This window comes from Phocoena sinus, chromosome 8, assembly GCF_008692025.1.
Source record: "Phocoena sinus isolate mPhoSin1 chromosome 8, mPhoSin1.pri, whole genome shotgun sequence".
In the NCBI taxonomy this organism is placed as follows: Eukaryota; Metazoa; Chordata; class Mammalia; order Artiodactyla; family Phocoenidae; genus Phocoena; species Phocoena sinus.
The window spans coordinates 79596332-79615209 of record NC_045770.1 but is presented as its reverse complement, the minus strand read 5'-3'; the positions used below and the strand labels follow the sequence as shown (position 1 = coordinate 79615209).

At 37.6% G+C, this 18878-nt stretch overlaps 1 protein-coding gene across 1 annotated transcript in view; it reads left to right on the top strand.

Moving 5' to 3' along the window:
- LGR4 (leucine rich repeat containing G protein-coupled receptor 4) overlaps nt 1–18878 on the top strand; it is a 97881-nt gene extending 79003 nt beyond the window's left edge. Inside the window, 18 exon segments of the mRNA XM_032641288.1 lie at nt 618–660; nt 663–791; nt 793–836; nt 1683–1754; nt 3866–3887; nt 3889–3921; nt 3923–3939; nt 4839–4910; nt 5095–5166; nt 5501–5569; nt 7548–7619; nt 8616–8681; nt 9395–9466; nt 11149–11220; nt 11475–11600; nt 12428–12543; nt 12799–12882; nt 15640–18878. Of these exon segments, the coding sequence (XP_032497179.1) occupies nt 618–660; nt 663–791; nt 793–836; nt 1683–1754; nt 3866–3887; nt 3889–3921; nt 3923–3939; nt 4839–4910; nt 5095–5166; nt 5501–5569; nt 7548–7619; nt 8616–8681; nt 9395–9466; nt 11149–11220; nt 11475–11600; nt 12428–12543; nt 12799–12882; nt 15640–16916 (2458 nt within the window). The 3' untranslated portion in view covers nt 16917–18878.

Here is an 18878-nt window from a genome sequence, read left to right as displayed (position 1 = left end):
AGCATCGGCAGGTGGACTCTCAACCACTGCGCCACCAGGGAAGCCCGACACTTATATTTTAAATTGCCTGGTGGTAATAAGGATTGTTGAGAATCTATTGAAATGGTTTGTTGCTGTAGAAAAAAATTGTAAATATGTTCTTACTCTTTCCCCTTTGGTACCAAGTCAGAATAGCAATTAATTTAATATCAAATATTAGTTATAAAACTGTAAGTAAAATAGATTATTTGGTCAGCTTAGTTTTTTCTTGTTGTTTTTCTATATTTTTGATAAGTACATTCTGAAACATAAAATTCGCGCTTGAGCTCTGAGGGTTTCTTTCTTTCTTTAATATATCATTTTGCCATACAGTTGTGCTTAGCCAAGGATTCAGATTTGTATGCATCCCTTTGTTATGAAGGAAGGGAGACACCTGAGTTCCATATGCTGGTCTTGGAAACATTGTTAGATTTTAGGAAAACTTCTAGTGAAATTAAAGAAATAAGGGATGCTGTGACTTTGGTCATTTTAGAACTCCATTTTTTTTTTTTTTTTTTGAACCCTGAGAGTTGTGTGGACTTGCCTTGACTCATTCCACTAGAATCCATTATTGAAGGTGGTTGTTTTTTTTCTGTCAGGCGTCTAGATGCCAACCATATCACCGCAGTGCCTGAGGGACAGTTTTTGAGGGGCTCACTCAGTTACGGCATCTGTGGCTGGATGACAACAGTTTGACAGAGGTGCCAGTGCATCCCCTCAGCAATCTGCCGACCCTGCAGGCGCTGACCTTGGCTCTCAACAAAATCTCCAGCCATCCCGGATTTTGCATTTACTAACCTGTCCAGCCTGGTGGTTCTGTAAGTATCCACCCCTTTTAATACTATATATTTGTGTTAATTTGGGGCAAAAGCAGAGTTCTTGTGACAAATTGTTATGAAAGTACCTCACGGAGTATGTTCTTGGAGAGCTGGTGTTTGGGGGATCTGCCTTTTTTACAAAATTACATGTGCTGACTTTTAAAAATACAAAACAAGATAATTTTATAAAAATTAACGTTTGATGATAACAGTTGAATGTCTCAAAAATAAATGGCCATTTGTAGTCAGGAGAAGAAAGTGGGTCATTCAGCAAACACTGGTACGGCTTTTACTTGTATCCCAGCAATGCATTCAGTGTTGAAAGAGGCGGAAATCTTTTGGAGATGCCCATAGAAAATGAGGTTTCAGTGATATTTCATGTTCTTACTGTCTATTCAAAGAGTATGTGATTTTCTATTTGTTTCAAAAACTTGGACATAATAAAGTGGCATTTCTTGTAAAATCTGTTACCAATTCCTCACTGAGTAAGCTGGACATTTTCCCCTGCCTCCCCATAGGAGAACTCATCAAAGTTTGCTTCATATAATTAAAAGCTCATCAAAACTTTTGTTTGGATATGGTATAATACTTAAGAATCTTCCATGTGTGCACCCCTCTTCCACTAGAGATATGTTCCTTTTCCACTGGCCTCCTATGATCAGTGAATCCGAGTCTGTGCAGTGTTTATCAAGAGATATCTACCCAATGCTATTTGTTTTCCATTAGTCAAGTGTTGCAATGTTTTAGCTGCACCATTCCTTTAAGCTCTACCAATTTAGACATGTAAAACATTATAATAGTTGCTTCTGGGTGAGGCAAAAGTCATTTTGGTTGCTTTTTCCATAGGCATCTTCATAACAATAAAATTAAAAGCCTGGGTCAACACTGTTTCGAGGGACTCGATAACCTGGAGACCTTGTAAGTTTATTCGTATTTTGGATGATCACACTTGGGAAGTTGACAGTGCAATTTTGCATTTCACTGCAGAAAAAGGAAAAAAAGTAATGGTCTTAAGTTCAGCTCATTATTAATTTGCTTTAATACATGACAAAAGTCTTGCCTTCAGATAACAGAGTCATGAAAACTAATCTAGGTTTCCGGTTAAAAATGGCGCACCAGGGCTTCCCTGGTGGCGCAGTGGTTGAGAGTCCGCCTGCCGATGCAGGGGACACGGGTTCGTGCCCCGGTGTGGGAGGATCCCACATGCCGCGGAGCGGCTGGGCCCGTGAGCCATGGCCCGCTGAGCCTGCGCGTCCGGAGCCTGTTGCTCCGCAACGGGAGAGGCCACAACAGTGAGAGGCCCCGCGTACCGCAAAAAAAAAAAAAAAAAAAAAAAAAAAAATGTCGCACCAGATTGATATTTCTTACAAAAGGACGTGGTAAAACCAGCTCAGTCTGCCAAGCTGTACACCTTTTCAAAAACTTTGGTTTTGTTAGTATGATAGGCAGTTTTTGGAACTTTGAACCTTATAAATTAATACTGGAAAAGTTGTTTTGTTTGTTTTCTCCTCATCTCAGTTGCCTTGCTAATTGTTAACAGGGGGTTTGAATACCATCTCTGCTTTTATATGCTAAATGTGATGAAAGGTTTCCATTTTGCTTAGGATACTTTTGTTGTGTTTCTATTGTTAAAGTGTTAGAGAATTCTGGCTGTTTCAAAACTGTCCATTGTACCATGATATGAGCAAAAGACATAGTGCAGCTGTGTGTAATCAAGAGTAGGATCTTTATTTTTGTTGTTTTGGTTTGTACTAGTTGCCTTTTTTCAGAGATTTATAATATTAGCCATCGTGGTACAGTAAATGATTCAGAGAATGTCCCAGTTAGATGGGTGAGTAACATTTGATTGGAATGCTTAGGGTTTGTAATATTTTGTTTAATTGAATTTTTGGGTTAAATGTCAGTCAATGAGCAGACTTAAAATCTTTTAGTACTCTATTAATTCACCTTCCTGTTTAAACCACTAAAAGATAGTAAGCATCAGTGGATATTTGAAAGTTGAAGCTCTTGAAGAAGATACTGCCAAACCCAGTTCTTCTATTCTAAGTATGTAAATACCAGTGGAACAAAAGACTGGGTGGGTCTTCTGATCCTAAACCTTGTATTATTCCAATATATTATTCTAATTATATTAAAATTAAACCTTTTCTTCCCAGTTAAATTTTTATTTACCATTTTTTTCTATGTAGAAAAGGAAAACAACATTGGTCTCTAAGGTGCTGGCCTTTTGATTTTATTTACTCTCATTCTGAAATCAATCGCTGATCATATGCTAACATTCTCTTTAGGTTAAAGAAATTTAAGTTTAAATACACTCAGAGGGACTCCCTGACTGTCCAGTGGTTAAGACTCCGCGCTTCCAGTGCAAGGGATGAGGGTTTCGATACCTGGTTGGGGAACTAAGATCCCACGTGCCTTGTGGCATGGCCAAAAAGTAATAAATAAAATAAAATACACTCAGAATTAAAACTTTTAGAAGTACAGATCACTACGGCTTTTCTCTCTCCTAATTAATGGGACTTTTTCAACAATTTGTAACCCACTTGAGGACCGTGGTTGTATGAAACCGTCCTGGTCCTTCTCCTTATTCATACTTAGGTCATCCTGCTGATGTTAGGGCTGAGGTCAGCCACCCTCATACCAGAAGTTCAGGAAGCCACTCTAAACCTAAAATAGAAACCTCAGTCTCAGGCTATTGTCATTTACAGATGATAGTCAATAAATTCTATTTTATGGAGAACTGCCATTCAGGTGATTGGTTTATTTAATGCAAACAGTAATATGTGATTCTGAGAGTTCTTGCACTTTTAAAGTTGTGACTTAAAACATCATAGAAGAATTAAGATTCTTTTTTCTATTCAGTAATCTAAGAAAAGGTGTAAATTTAATTAAATGGACTGGTGATTGGTTGTCAAAGAAGGATTACCATCCAGAGGATGTGATTTAAAAAAAAAAAAATTTGTACCAAAATACCTTATAAATTGTGACCATCCTTCAATGTTCTTATGTATTTTTCGAATTTTTTCTAGGGACTTGAACTATAATAATTTGGTTGGCGGAATTTCCTCAGGCAATTAAAGCCCTTCCCCAGCCTAAAAGAGCTGTGAGTATTGCTTTGCTCTAGCTGTGCCTTAATATCCCTAGAAATCACCATTTAATGTTCCAACAATGAGATTTTAGAACATCTTTGTTCCATTACATGTATCATAGTACACACACACACACACACACACACACACAATCATACAGATTGGATTATATTGGCTAGCACGGACAATTCTGAGCATAGATTACTGTATAGGGCTGGATTCCGGTGAAGCAAGCCATAAGGTATGGTCTCTGCTTTATAGGAGCTGTGGTCTTAGTCCCACTGGGGAGGCTGACCATATAAGACAGACAGAGAGCAGTTTCTAGGTGGAAATAAGTGCTGAGTGAATAGGATAAATAAATCATTCCAGAAAAAGACCTCATTGAGGCTTGGGGTCATTGGAAAAAAATCACCAAAGAGAAGGAATTTGACTGGACTTGAAAGAATGGAAATATTTAGATAAATGAAAGAGATGAGGGAGCATTTTAGAATGTTGGATTTGTCAAGGTCAGAGATAAGAATGCACATGGCATAACAGAGGTCGTGTGTCATGAGTTGATAGCTAATATTCTGAGATGCATTGCTTAAAACTAAGTGCAGGTGACAATGAGAGAGATTTGGGGTAGAATACCTGTGATTCTTGCAGTCTAAAGTTCTCTGAGGATGAAGCAAGCTAAATGTATATATAAGGGACCTGGCAGTGGTAGTAGGTTAAGCAGTGGGTTTAAAAAGAATTAGGTATGGTCTTGAAAAAGATGAGATGGAATTAAAAATTCAGTTTCCCCACATTTTGAAATTTTCATGTAGTTGTTGTCAGTTATATTTACATTCTACTGAAGAGTAGCAGATATTCAGTTTTAACTTATTTCACAAGGGGATAAACATTTCAAAATAGTTTTCTTCTATCTTTGTAGGTTATTTCACAGTAATTCTATTTCTGTTATTCCTGATGGAGCATTTGATGGTAATCCACTCTTAAGAACTATGTAAGTAGTTTTGAAATGTTCTTTTTGATATGTAATCATGTAAAGCAATGTCTGTACAATGCCAAACATGTGGAATAAAGAATGGAAATTCAGGCTGTTAGATGTATGAGCTTTGTGAACATAGATTTAGTGTTGGAGTGCTTGTGGACATATGAAAACTTCGCTTTTTGGCTATTTTTTACAGACATTTGTATGATAATCCTCTATCTTTTGTGGGGAACTCAGCATTTCACAATTTATCTGATCTGCATTCCTTGTAAGTATTATAGAAATTTAAAAACAAACCTGAATATTTACACAGTTGCTTTAATGGAAAACTAGAATTTATCATTGTAGCTCCAGACAGCAGAATCTTTTATTTTCTTTTTCTTGGGTAGAAATCCAAAAGACAATTTTGAAAATTTATGATGATTCTTATTTATGTGAACACTTGGTCAAAATTATCACACTTTCAGGTCCAGTCAAGAGATGAAACTAATCTTTTTAGGTACAGTGGTACTGTAATTGTAAGCTGTTTAAAAAGTAAAATGAAAATATTATCTATGAAAATTTTTATTTTAAATTACTTTTTATCTCCCAATTTCTTAAAGAGTCATTCGTGGTGCAAGCATGGTACAGCGGTTTCCCAATCTGACTGGAACTGTCCATCTGGAGAGTCTGTAAGTGTGGCGTTTTGAAGAAGGGCTGTGTAAAGATAACACCACGCTGGCCTGCTAGTAGGTTGCCAGTGCTTTTTGGTGATGATGATGAGTTAATGTTGATTTCTACAATCTTGGTTTGTGAATATCATGCATAGAGATGGATATATTGGGTTTGGAGTCAGTCAACTCAGGTAGAGTATATAGCCTAGTATGTGAGAGGTAAGTTCTGAAAAGGTCACTGAAACTATAAGGCAGTAAGTAAGTACCAAATTAGAAGCAGTGCTTTAGGAGTTCAGAAGTGGAGCAATCAATGTAGACGATCAGAAAAGCTTTATGGAAGAGGTGAAATGTTTCAAAATTGGATACTGTCAGGTCTCCCAGACCTGGTCTTTTATTTAGAAAGGCAGGATTTAGTAAAACCGGGAATACTGAAAATATACTCAGGTATGGCATACAGATGATCAAATATAGCTAAAATTGCATGTTTATAATCAAATGGGGAATGATATGGAGAAATCTGGAAAATTGTTGGGCTTGTAATTTTAAAGTGACAGACCTTGAGTACTGAACGTTTGGTTATGGTGAAACTTCTCAGTGGGCGGCCTGTGAATGGGCTGCAGGTGCATCTAAGATCTTGATGACCTCAGCCCTCCAGAAGCCACGTGGGGCCTGACCGTGGTTAGGATCTCTGCCACAAGGAGCCTTACCACAGTGTGCCGCAGAAGTTACAACATTCGTGTGTGCCAAGATGTAAGAAAAGTTGGGAAGCATTGAGCTAAGGAGCTTAAAGTCTACTCAACGGCAGTTTGGAGGTGTTGAAAATGTTGGAGGAGGAGGCGTGAGGAGGGTAAGAAGAGAGACTAGAGGTAGAACCGTGAGGGGGCCATGGGAATACTCCACTTGGCTAAATGAACACATTTAACCATGAGAGTTCTGTGTCTTCAATCCATCACTGGAGTTCCTCCATGTGGCCTGAGATTCCTCTACCCCTCTCTGCATCATTTCACCCTTGATCTGCATAGTAGCAGAAAAAATGGAGAGGGTCAGATGCTGAGACCTACAGAAGACAAAAGAACAGGAACTGGTGGCTGACTGCAGATGGGGAGGTAGAAAGGGAGGGGATTGCTGGGCTGCACCCCGTAGGTCTATAAGACCTGCACTTGTCCAGCTTCATGACCGAAGAAAGAGCCCAGAGTCAGCAACAGAGACAGCAGTGGTTTAATGGATGGGGGAGCTTACATGTCCGAGGCAAGGTCCTGGAGCAACACCCTGCTGGCACACGGAAGGCAGGACATGGCGGCAGTCTTCGCTCCCGGGATGGGGGGAAGGGGAGGTTGCCAGTTATAGGAATTAACATCAGGTTGGCTCATTAGTTACCAGGGAAACCCGCAGAGGGGCATGTCTCTCACCACCCTTTGATAAGAACTATCACTAGCTGGGGTCTGGGGCAAGTATGCAGGAAGGTCAGTCATGTGAGTAGGGTGTAGGTAAAGCAGGCCCTGGTCAGGCAGGGGCTATACAGAGAGCAAGAGAACAGCCATCTTGAGTGGCCTGATCATACAGGGATTAAAAGAAAATTTCAGAACATTGAGTCAGGTTGATTGAAAGAAAAGATAGAAACATGGTTTGGGGGGCAGGATGCTATCCTGGTTTCAAATGTTTTGGGTGTGAGGGGGTGACAGAACTTGCAGGTGGCTGTGGTCAGGCTGTGACTACGGATTCATTTTTTTCTGTTGGTCCACGTGAGAACTCAAGCTTATCATCTGGACAATATCAACTTCTCGTGTCACAAGCTCTTCTGCATTACTATGAAAATAATATGGGTATTGAGGGTTCATTTTCTTCCCACGTGCCTTACTTTAGGGAGTAGTTAGGCAGTGGGATACATAGACTCTAGTCCATAATCAAGTATGTGAACATGTATTTTTCTATATGAGAATAGAATTTTGTTTACCATCTCAACTTGAATCATTTCTTAGACCATGTTTTTCCATAGGACCTTGACCGGTACAAAGATAAGCAGCATATCCAGTAATTTGTGCCAAGAACAAAAGATGCTTAGGACTTTGTAAGTTGGCTTCTTCTTCCCTTCTCCTGCCTTTCTTTGTTTTATGTACTTCACACATGTTGAGTTTTATTTTGAATGAGCTCTTTTCATTAGGTGATGTTAAGTTATAATTATTTCTTATTGGTTCCCTTCATGGAAATGAGCAGGAATTTTAGTATCCCGCTTCCTTGATTTCTTTTTTTATCCTGACTCCTCATCCTTATTCTAGTTGCCCCAGGGGAGTTAGCTGTCTGTATGCTGCTCTTTCATCCATAACCCAAGTAAGAGCCCCAGTCTTTCTTGGATCAGGAACCAATTAAGCATGGAGCTTTCCAAAATCTCTAAGCTGCCCTGGAAATTAAAAGTAAATAAAGGATGTAAAGTTGTCACAAGAACAAACAATTAAGTTACTAAGTTGTTAACAAGTATTCAGTGGCAAGAGATAGTAACAAAATAAATGACTGATCAAGCAAGTAATTAAATGGTGTCATGGAGTATCAAACACAATGGTAACACTGAGGAAACACTGCATGGGATTAACAGAGTTAACTAGTCCCAATTTTTTATTTACTATATTTTTTAAAATGTGAGTACATATAACACTCCTCTTACAGCTTTTAAATTCAATAACAACATAGAAATTATTTATGGTATAAACAATATTATAAAAATATGAATTAAAAAACTCGTAACTCTACCATTTGGACATAATTTTTATATATTTTCTGCACTGTATTTATTATATATTCTTAATGTTTTAAAATATATTTTATATTGTCTATACTCAACATTATGTACTTGAAGTTTGCCAGTCTTAAGCCTGTTCTATCACTGAGGTAGGTGCTCTAGAAAGCTTATGTGTCTTGGGTAAAAAAAAAAAAAAAAAGTTGCTTTTCTTGTTCAGCCGTATCTCTTTATTACAGATCTTAGCACTGCTTTCAGTGCTTCTGAGTACAGCTCTCATAATGTAGTATTCTGATAAGATAAAATTAATTTGTTAATTTCCATTATTTTAAGGGACTTATCTTACAACAATATAAAAGACCTTCCCAGCTTTAATGGTTGCCATGCTCTGGAAGAAATGTAAGTTGGTCTTTGACTTACTCTTTTTTCTGTGGTCTATTGTTAATTCATTGAGCCTTTCCTATTGTAAATAAATGTAAAGCCTTTCATATTAAGATCTTAGAAATTCACACAATCAGGTGTTCCTATGAATAAATGTCCAATGGTACCAGGTGTGTTCATGTGACCAGCATTTATCGGGCACCTGTCTATCAGGCATTCTATGAGATGGTGTGGGAGGAGGGTGGTGTATATGAAAAACCAACCAAACAAAAAACTGGTCCAGATGTGGATGTCTACAGTGTAGCTACACAGGACAGCTCCGGTGGGAGTTGACTGAGAGGTCAGGAAAGGGAGGAACTTATACTCCCATGTTTTATCTCCTCCTTCCTCTGACCTTCCTTCTGTGGTACTTGGTATGGTTGCATCTTGGGTCCTTTCTCACTATGTTGTCTTCCTGCTTTCACTCCTGTGTGGAGTTGGTGAGGAATTTAGATAGTGCACCTTAACTCTCAGTGTACTTTTGGGTGAAATACCAATTAGTCTAACCCTTTCATCTTCTAGACGAGGAAACAACAGTTCCTTTTACTTTCAACAAGATCAATTAATGTTACTCAAGAATGAATGTTTAAACTTAGAAAAAGTTTAATTAAGAAATGTTATTTTTCAAAATAGAAAATATTTTCTTGCTTTTTTTCTCTTTCTTTTATCTTTAATTCTTATTCTTTTTTTAGTTCGTTGCAACGTAATCAGATCCACCAAATAAAGGAAGATACTTTTCAAGGCCTGACATCCCTAAGGATTCTGTGAGTTCCTCTGTGATTATTAGAGACAAATAAAATTTTTGTTAAACTGTAAATTAATGTATCATTATAATTCCCATGTTAGTAGATATACTTAAATATAGGATTTATTATGCATAAATATTGTTTTTCAAACTTTACCACATGGTACTTCATAAATAATTTCCTTTCAGCATTTTTTCACCTTAGCTAATTTATGAGATTGCTAATTTATGAGACTGCCCATTTGTGAGTGAAAAAGTATAACGTGTATAGCTTGAGAAACGCACCTTGTGTGTTTTCAAGTCATAATAATGAAGTTTGTTAGTTTGTTAGGGGCTGAGTGGGCAAACTATAGCCTGTGGGTCAGATCCAGCGTGCCTCCTGTTTCTGTAAATTAAGTTTTATTAGAACACAGCCCTGACTTTTTGTTTAAGAATTGCCTAAAGCTGCTTTCACCATACTATGGCATAGTCAAATAGTTGCAGTAGAGACCGTGAGACCCACAGAGGTGAAGGATATTTACTATCTGGCCCTCTACAGAAAAAGTTTGCTGACCCCTGCACTGGGGTACCTATCATGGCAAACACAGCTAATATGCAGTAGAAGCACTCATTTAAAAAGTGATTTGTATTTGAGTGCATATTTGTGCCTGGTACTCTATTAAGCGCTTGGGAATACAGAGATGAGTAAGACAAACCATGTCACGGCCTTCATGCAACGCAGAAGACGCAATACACTAAATAGGGAACAATTTTTTTTTATACAGAAAAGAATTTGAAACATTGACAGTGAAGTGAAATTACATATATTAAAATCATGTTTTCCAGTAGATCCCCATTAAGAAATTAAACACGCGTCTACTAGAGAAATACTTTATTGGTAGTTGGGTTGCTGGACCTTTCCTTGTTGCTAACAGGCTTCCTGTGGGTCTGGGCAGTAGTGGGGAAGGGGACTGGCTCCCAGCTGCCATCACTTCTAGAGCGCTGATAAGTGACAACAATGAAAAGCTAGCTGGCCTTTTCATGATTTGGAACCAGGTCTGTCGAATTTTCCTGTTACCCAGGAGATGTGTCATGGAATGAATTTAACCTATCTTTAAATTTCCATTAAGGCTCCGTGTAAGTGTGGTTGCAGATTATTTCTCTGTTTTATTAATTCTGTAATATCAGAATTCCTCAGGGTGTGTTCCTGAATATAGTATATGGCTCTGGTGTTGATATGGTTTTTATTTCCTGCTTGGGGAAAGAATGATATCTGAAGCCCTTCTGGAATGCTCTTGTTTGCATATTGATTATTTGTCTTCCCTCACGGCCTTATCACTAACCTTTGAGAAGGCAAATAACCTGAAGCCTGTTTTTATTTTCAGCTTTGTCAGGAGCTGTGCTTTTCCTCACCTAGTTAATAGTACCAGAAGTTATATCATATCATGTATATTTTTGAACTAGTATCAGAATGATAAGGTGGAGAAAATTCACAACTGTTTGAAACAGATGCCAGTTAGAATTACTGCTCCCTGGAACACATTCCAAGAAACATTTGGCTGTGAAGGGAAGGACTTTAACGTAAACATTAAAAATGTTGTTGAACAAGATTAAAGATCTTTGTTATCTTATCAGGGATAGTGTGACTACAGCAGATTCTAAAGTGTAGTCTGCATTTGGAATTTGTTTCAAAAGAGTAACACTTTATTTTTATAATTGCAGAGATCTGAGTAGAAACCTGATCCATGAAATTCACGACAGAGCTTTTGCCAAGCTTGGGTCAATAACTAACCTGTAAGTTTCATGCAGCAATATCATGAAAGTAGTGAATAGTCTGCAGAAACTTGTGTTTTAGCATCATCCTACCCAAATCATTTTCTCTTTTTAGTGTTCCCTTATATAAATGCTAACCTGCTATGGTGTAGTGGCAGCTTCTGAAATGGTTTTCGCACACCTAAACTTCCTCTTAGAGCTCTGATACTTGTGATGTTAATGCATGTACAGATTTGTGTCTTAGGAGTTAATTTGAAGTCTTATTCACATTTTAGAGATATAAGTTTCAATGAATTAACTTCATTTCCAACGGAAGGCCTAAATGTACTAAATCAGCTGAAACTTGTGGGCAACTTCAAGCTGAAAGAAGCCTTAGCAGCAAAAGACTTTGTTAATCTCAGGTGTGTTTTTGCTTATTTTTCTTTTTTGTGGAAGTTTTGGTAAACCTCCAGATTATAGAGTGTCCTGGGGTTTTTTTTTTTTTTTTTTTTTTTTTGCTGTGGTTCCCAGATTTTCTGGGAGGCTGTCATTTAAGAGTATTTTCAACCTCAGTCCTCACAAACTTGGAAAAAAATAGAACATGAGCATTAGTCCATAGTTGTTGAGGACATGAATTGCAGACCATGTTGCTGTCAAAGAGATAATAGCCCTTCATCAGAATGGTTTTGTATATAGTGGGATTTGTCATTTGCAACAAGATGGCAGAAAGCACATGTGAACCTACAGAAAGTTGATACAATGTGATAATGCTTTACAGAGACATTAGAGTTAGAGAGGGGACCTTACTAGATATAGTAGAGAGAGGGTTTGGGAATATTATTATGGGAGAAGAGAATAAATATTTTCATTATACTTATATGAACAAAGTGAATTCATTTAATGGTGTAAAGTCACAGATGACCTGGGACATTAATTTTAAATGAAACTACCAGTTTCATATGATAAATTGGGTGTGGTTAATTCATTTATAAAAGGAGTCTGGTAAGATTTTACTTTAAATTGCAGTATTGCTATTAAATTTTAAAGATGTCTTGATTCAAATTGTTTTTAAAAGCATACCTTATATAAATGGAGAAACTCATGGTGTCATCTGATACCAGAGCTTTTTAACAGATGAGGAAAGTAAGTCCAGAGCAGATAATGACCAGCTTAAAGTATTTACTTTTTACAGAACAAAAGCATGTCTGTGAAGTTGGTATTTCAGTATAGAGTTTGCCATTTTTTTCAGGTCTTTATCTGTACCATATGCTTATCAGTGTTGTGCATTTTGGGGTTGTGACTCTTATGCACATTCAAGCACAGAAGATAACAGCCTCCAAGATCGCAGTGTGGCAAAGGATAAAGGCAAGTGCATGAACTTTCAAAAATAGAACACAGCATTAATCAAAGTCTCTGTTATTGTAATCAGTTTGCAAAGGATCAATGTGAAATCTGTGGAGAAAAATGGCTTTTGTGTACTGTGTTCCTGACATCTTTAATATGTTATTAAGCCTGGTGCAAGCTGAACTTACATCATGTACAAGAGAGAAGACTGCAGGAAAAGATGGGTCTTTTGAACTGCCTGAACCTTGAATTAAACAGTTTGTGTTATATATTCAGGTCCCACTGACCTAGCAGTTGTCACCAGCAGTGCTGAAAAGGAGGAGCACAGTCAAATCATTATCCACTGTACACCCTCGACAGGTAAGCCTAACACATTTGACTGCAGTTTCTCGCTTTAAACGCTAGGCAAATATACCTAAAACTTCCAGGGATAGATGTGATTTCTGTAACAGGAGTGCGACTAGATGGTTTCATAAGGCCTGACTCAACGTGTGGTCTGTATACAAGGAGCTTAGCCATCTCTTGCAGAATCTCAGGCCCAGACCCAGTGACTCAGAATCTTTGTGTTAACAAGCTCCCCAGACGAGAGTTATGCACGTTGAGGATGGAGAGGCTCTTCATGCAACTTTAACCCTAGGTCCAGTTCTTACTGGTCTGTAAGGATTTTTAGTGTTATCCTTTTTTTTTTTCTTTTTAATGAAACCTTGCCATTACTTTTAAAAAATTTATTGGTTTGTTTATTTTGCCTGCGTTGGGTCTTCGTTGCCGTGCGCGGGCTTTGTCTAGTTGCAACAAGCGGGTTGCCATTACGTTTCTTTCTGTTTTATTTCATTGAACTTCAGTAGACTTGGGAAAGTTATTAAATTGACACCACGTATTTGGTCATGACTGTATTCTGCCTAATCTGTCAGAGTAGATGGATTTAGAATTTTACTGTTAAAGAAAAATTTAAATAATGGCTAAATTGTGTGCTATGAAGTAGATTCCTCTTTAATATAATCACACAGGATGATCTGGACATTAATTTTATAACTCAGAATCGTAAATATTATGGATTCTTTAATGATTACTACTGAATTGTGAGCTTCCTCAGAGGCTGTGTATGTGTTCTTTTAATACTTATCACAGTGGAATAATCTTAAAGTGATCAGCTGAGTGAATGGGATTAACAAGAATCATTTATGTCTATGCAGTTATTTAGTTTCTGTATTGACTGGTAGAAATTAAGGGGTCACTTGCCCTGCTGGGGTTCTTGTGTTGGAGAATGTACATAAGGAAGGGAACGTCTTTATTAAAGGGGAGTGTAAACTTGAATATGCAGAGATTCCATTTCTTCCACACTGATTTTAAACCTTGGGGGTCAACCAGAAGGAAAGTTGGTCTGAGCTCATCTCCCCAGGTGGCAATAGGAGTGAAGAGCGGGTCTGCTTCCTCCACTCCACTCACTTGTAGTAACACAGAGACAGTCATGTGCTGACACAGAAGCAGGAAGTGGAGGAGAGCAGGAACCTTCTTTTAAAACTCGAGGAAGCAGCAGGTTTCCAAAGACAGACTGGGTGGAGCCAGCTTCCCAGGCTTTTGAGGGAAAGTAATTCCACCCACTAATCAGACACTTTCCAAAGGGTGTCCTGTTCTCCCAGGTCGGATTAGCTACTCCTAGTTCCTTGCAGAAGGAAGAGTTCAGATCCAGAGATAAAGGTGAAAGTTTCCTCTTAACACTTCCCTGACGGGGGAATAAAAACATTAATTAGAAAAAAAAAATTTTTTTTTAAGTTTCTTGAGTGAGATCCATATAAATGGTGCAGAGCTGGTTTGTTAGGTCTGTGAATATCTCAATGATTAAGTTGCTTTGTGGGATGTATCAAACTTCAGGACAATCCAGAAACATAAATTAGAACGTGTCTTTTGGGCAGTTGCAGTACATAGTTTTCTTATGCTCTGTAGACAAAATTCTGTTTTTCTTCACTAACTTTTATTTTTTAAATATTATTTTTTAACATCTGTATTGGAGTATAATTGCTTTACAATGTTGTGTTAGTTTCTGCTGTATAACAAAGTGAATTAGCTATACATAAACATATATCCCCATATCTCCTCCCTCTTGCGTCTCCCTCCCACCCTCCCTATCCCACCCCTCTAGGTGGACACAAAGCACCGAGCTGATCTCCCTGTTTTCTCTAACTTTTAAATAAAACAGTTGTCATTTGGGACATAACTAGCATGCCAGTCAGTTGCTAGAACATACAGCTCAGCTACTAAATTAGTTCTTGCAATCCTAGTTTGTTATGTAGGGTTTTTTTGGACATAGTTTTACATTACTAGTTAACATTGGTGTCAACTAGTGTAACATTGATTTGGCTCTCATACTGTCTGAATGACCTCTGTCAGGTCAACCAAACACTTTGAAATCTCAGTTTCTCTGGATGAAAAATGAGGATAATTATACCTATCTTAACCTGCTTCATCAGATTGCTTTTGAAAGCTATAAGAAATGTGTAAAAAAATATGTATTACACATACATATAATATATAATTAGTATAAAGTACATTAGGAACTAGGAAGGAAGAAGGAAAGGACCTGACATTTACTGAAGTACAACTATGTACCCAGTAGCCCGCTTAAGTACCTTGTGTATGTAATTTTACTTAAGCTACACAACGCTGTGAAATAGGTGTTATTATCCACAAGTGAGAAAATGAAATTCTTAGAGGTTTAAGTTGTCCTCTCACGTAAGAGCAGCAAATTATGAACCTCAAACTCAAACTCTAGTATATCTGATTGCAAGCCCTCAGTTTATGAAGTACCTTTCAGGTACTAGACACTGTGCTATGTATATTAACTTAGGTATAAGAAAAAGTGAAAATTTTCTTTTAAATATCATTGTATGGTTTGCCCAATAGTTAATAAAAGAAATGAAATAAATATATATTAAAACAACATATTAAAATAAATTTTTAAATAACCCAGTCCAACGACTAAAATATCGAAGAAACGGTAATCTTTTCAATTGGGATCAGTTCAATTTGGTAGTAGATTAATTATTCTAGTTTCTCTCTCAAGCCATATCATATGGAATATGGTCTTTTATAAGTTGTCTTTTCTCTCTTTCATTTTAGGTGCTTTTAAGCCCTGTGAACATTTACTGGGAAGCTGGATGATCCGTCTTACTGTGTGGTTCATTTTCTTGGTTGCATTGCTTTTCAACCTGCTTGTCATTTTAACAACATTTGCATCTTGTACATCACTGCCTTCCTCCAAACTGTTCATAGGCTTGATTTCTGTATCTAACTTATTCATGGGAGCCTATACCGGCATCTTAACGTTCCTGGATGCTGTGTCCTGGGGCCGATTTGCCGAATTTGGCATTTGGTGGGAGATTGGCAGTGGCTGCAAAATAGCTGGGTTTCTTGCCGTTTTCTCGTCAGAGAGTGCCGTATTTTTATTAATGTTAGCGGCCGTCGAAAGAAGCTTATCTGCAAAAGATATAATGAAAAATGGGAAAAGCAATCATCTCAGACAGTTCCGGATTGCTGCCCTGTTTGCTCTTCTGGGTGCGGCAGTAGCAGGCTGTTTTCCCCTTTTCCACGGAGGGGAATATTCTGCATCACCTCTGTGCTTGCCATTTCCCACAGGAGAGACCCCATCATTGGGATTTACTGTAACCTTAGTGCTGTTAAACTCACTAGCATTTTTATTAATGGCCATCATCTACACTAAACTCTACTGCAACTTGGAAAAAGAAGACCTTTCAGAGAACTCACATTCTAGCATGATTAAGCATGTTGCCTGGCTCATCTTCACCAACTGCATCTTTTTCTGCCCCGTAGCCTTTTTCTCGTTTGCACCATTGATCACTGCCATCTCTATCAGCCCCGAAATAATGAAGTCTGTTACTCTGATATTTTTCCCATTGCCTGCTTGCCTGAATCCAGTCCTGTATGTCTTCTTCAACCCAAAGTTTAAAGAAGACTGGAAGTTACTGAAGCGACATATTACCAAGAAAAGCGGATCCGTGTCGGTTTCCGTCAGCAGCCAAGCTGGTTGTGTGGAACAGGATTTCTACTATGACTGCGGCATGTACTCACACTTGCAGGGTAACCTGACTGTGTGTGACTGCTGTGAATCCTTTCTGTTGACCAAGCCAGTGTCCTGCAAACACTTAATAAAATCACACAGCTGCCCTGCCTTGGCGGTGGGTTCTTGCCAAAGACCGGACGGCTATTGGTCCGACTGTGGCACGCAGTCTGCCCACTCTGATTACGCAGACGAAGAAGATTCCTTTGTCTCGGACAGTTCTGACCAGGTGCAGGCCTGTGGACGAGCCTGCTTCTATCAGAGTCGAGGATTCCCTTTGGTGCGCTATGCTTACAATCTCCCAAGAGTTAAAGACTGAATCAGTGTTTTTGTGACTGTTTCCCCCATCAACCCAAATCACAGTGTTTATAGAATGAACCCTAGTCTCATCTCTCATCTGGGAAGCACTTCTGTGATCACTGCGTGGTGTCACTTAGAAGGAGGAGAAAGGCGGCAGTTTATTTCTTAAACCAGACCTTTGCAAAGAACAAGTGCCTAAACTATCAATGGATGAAAAAATGCAGTGTCCAAGCAATGTGTAGTCTATTTGAAACAAATGTATAACTTGAAAAAGATTCTATGTATATCATAGCAATATAGCGTTAGGTTTTTCTGATCCATAAGAAGCAAATTTATACCTATTTCTGAATTAAGCACAAGATAAAGAACAGCTGTTAATATTTTTTAAGAATATTTTAAATGGTGATTTTGTATAATTGAAGAAAAAGTCTTGCTAATTTTACCTAATGTTTCATCATTAATCTCAGGACAACTTACTGCAGGGCCAAAAAAAGGGATTGTTTCCCAGATAGGACTCTGAGAGTGCACGTAGGCATCATCGTCTGGCATTGTCTAATCCATCTCTGACATGATGGAGATTGTTTAAGAGATTTAAATCTAAAACCTGAAGATGTTTTTAAAACAATATTAACAACTGTTAGATTTTAAAAGAATAACCGAACACATTTGTTTTCAGTCATGATACACTGCTTTGTTTCAATCACAGTAATTTTTTCTTCAGTGTTTTGTGATCACACTATTAGGAAAAAGTAAAGGGCTCATTGCTGTGTGAATTAGTAGATTTGGCTAAACTACTTACATGGGACTTTAATAGTATCTGAGGGATTCGATGGCTCCGTGTAATGTTCTCATTGATAAAACACATCCTAATATCCTTGGAGCTATCAGTATTTTCCAGTTTTGTTGGTATGTGATCTACCTATAGTTTAAATTATACAGAAAGTAAATTGTGGCAAGTGATTTCATTTAGTTGGAAGAAATTGGGAGTAATTATGACACAAAGCACTTACATTTATTAGTGAGCTGGATTCTCCTGAACCTATACTATTATATATATGGAAGCTGCCATACATTTTCCCCCTTACTTTGATTTACAAGAGCCTGTGCAACAGCTCAGGAACGGTGTTCTTGTGCGACAAGCCAAATATGTCACTAAGGAAAAAAAAAGGCATAAAGCTTAGGCCTGACAAGCCAAATATGTCACTAAGGAGAAAATAAAAGGCATAAAGCTTAGGCGTATATCTTTAAAAATCAAACATTTTACTTGATTCTCACCTATGGACTTCTGACATGTTCACTATGTGGAGTCTTAAAGTTATAAAGGTTCAATATGTTTTTTGAACAATATGCTAAATCAGTAGCAAACCCACTGCCATATTAGTTGTTCAGGAGATACTAAAAGACATTAAGCTAGATTGCAGTTTAAAAATTAAACTGTATATAATGTGCATATAATGAATTTTTATCTTATGTAAATTATTTTTAGAACACAAGTTGGGAAATGTGGCTTCTGTTCATTTCGTTTAATTAAAGCTACCTCCTAAACTATAGTGGCTGCCAGTAGCAGAATGTTAAATTGTGGTTTATATACTTTTTGCATTGTAAATAGTCTTGGTTGTATATTGTCAGTGTAATAAAAACAGAATCTTTGTATATCAAAATCATGTAGTTTGTATAAAATGTGGGAGGGATTTATTTACAGTGTGTTGTAATTTTGTAAGGCCAACTATTCACAAGTTTTTAAAATTGCTATCATGTTTGTATATTTACACATCTGATAAATATTAAATCATAACTTGGTAAAAACATCTAGCTAAAAGCTTTTTCTTTTCAAAAGTCATGTTACTGAATACTTTCATTGCATTCATTTAAAAAGTAGAATAGCAGATATCTAAAATATGTGGTAAACTGTGCTATACATATGGTAGGAAATACAATATTGTATGCAGTGTGTTTAATTATTAAAGTTTCTGGAAAGCAA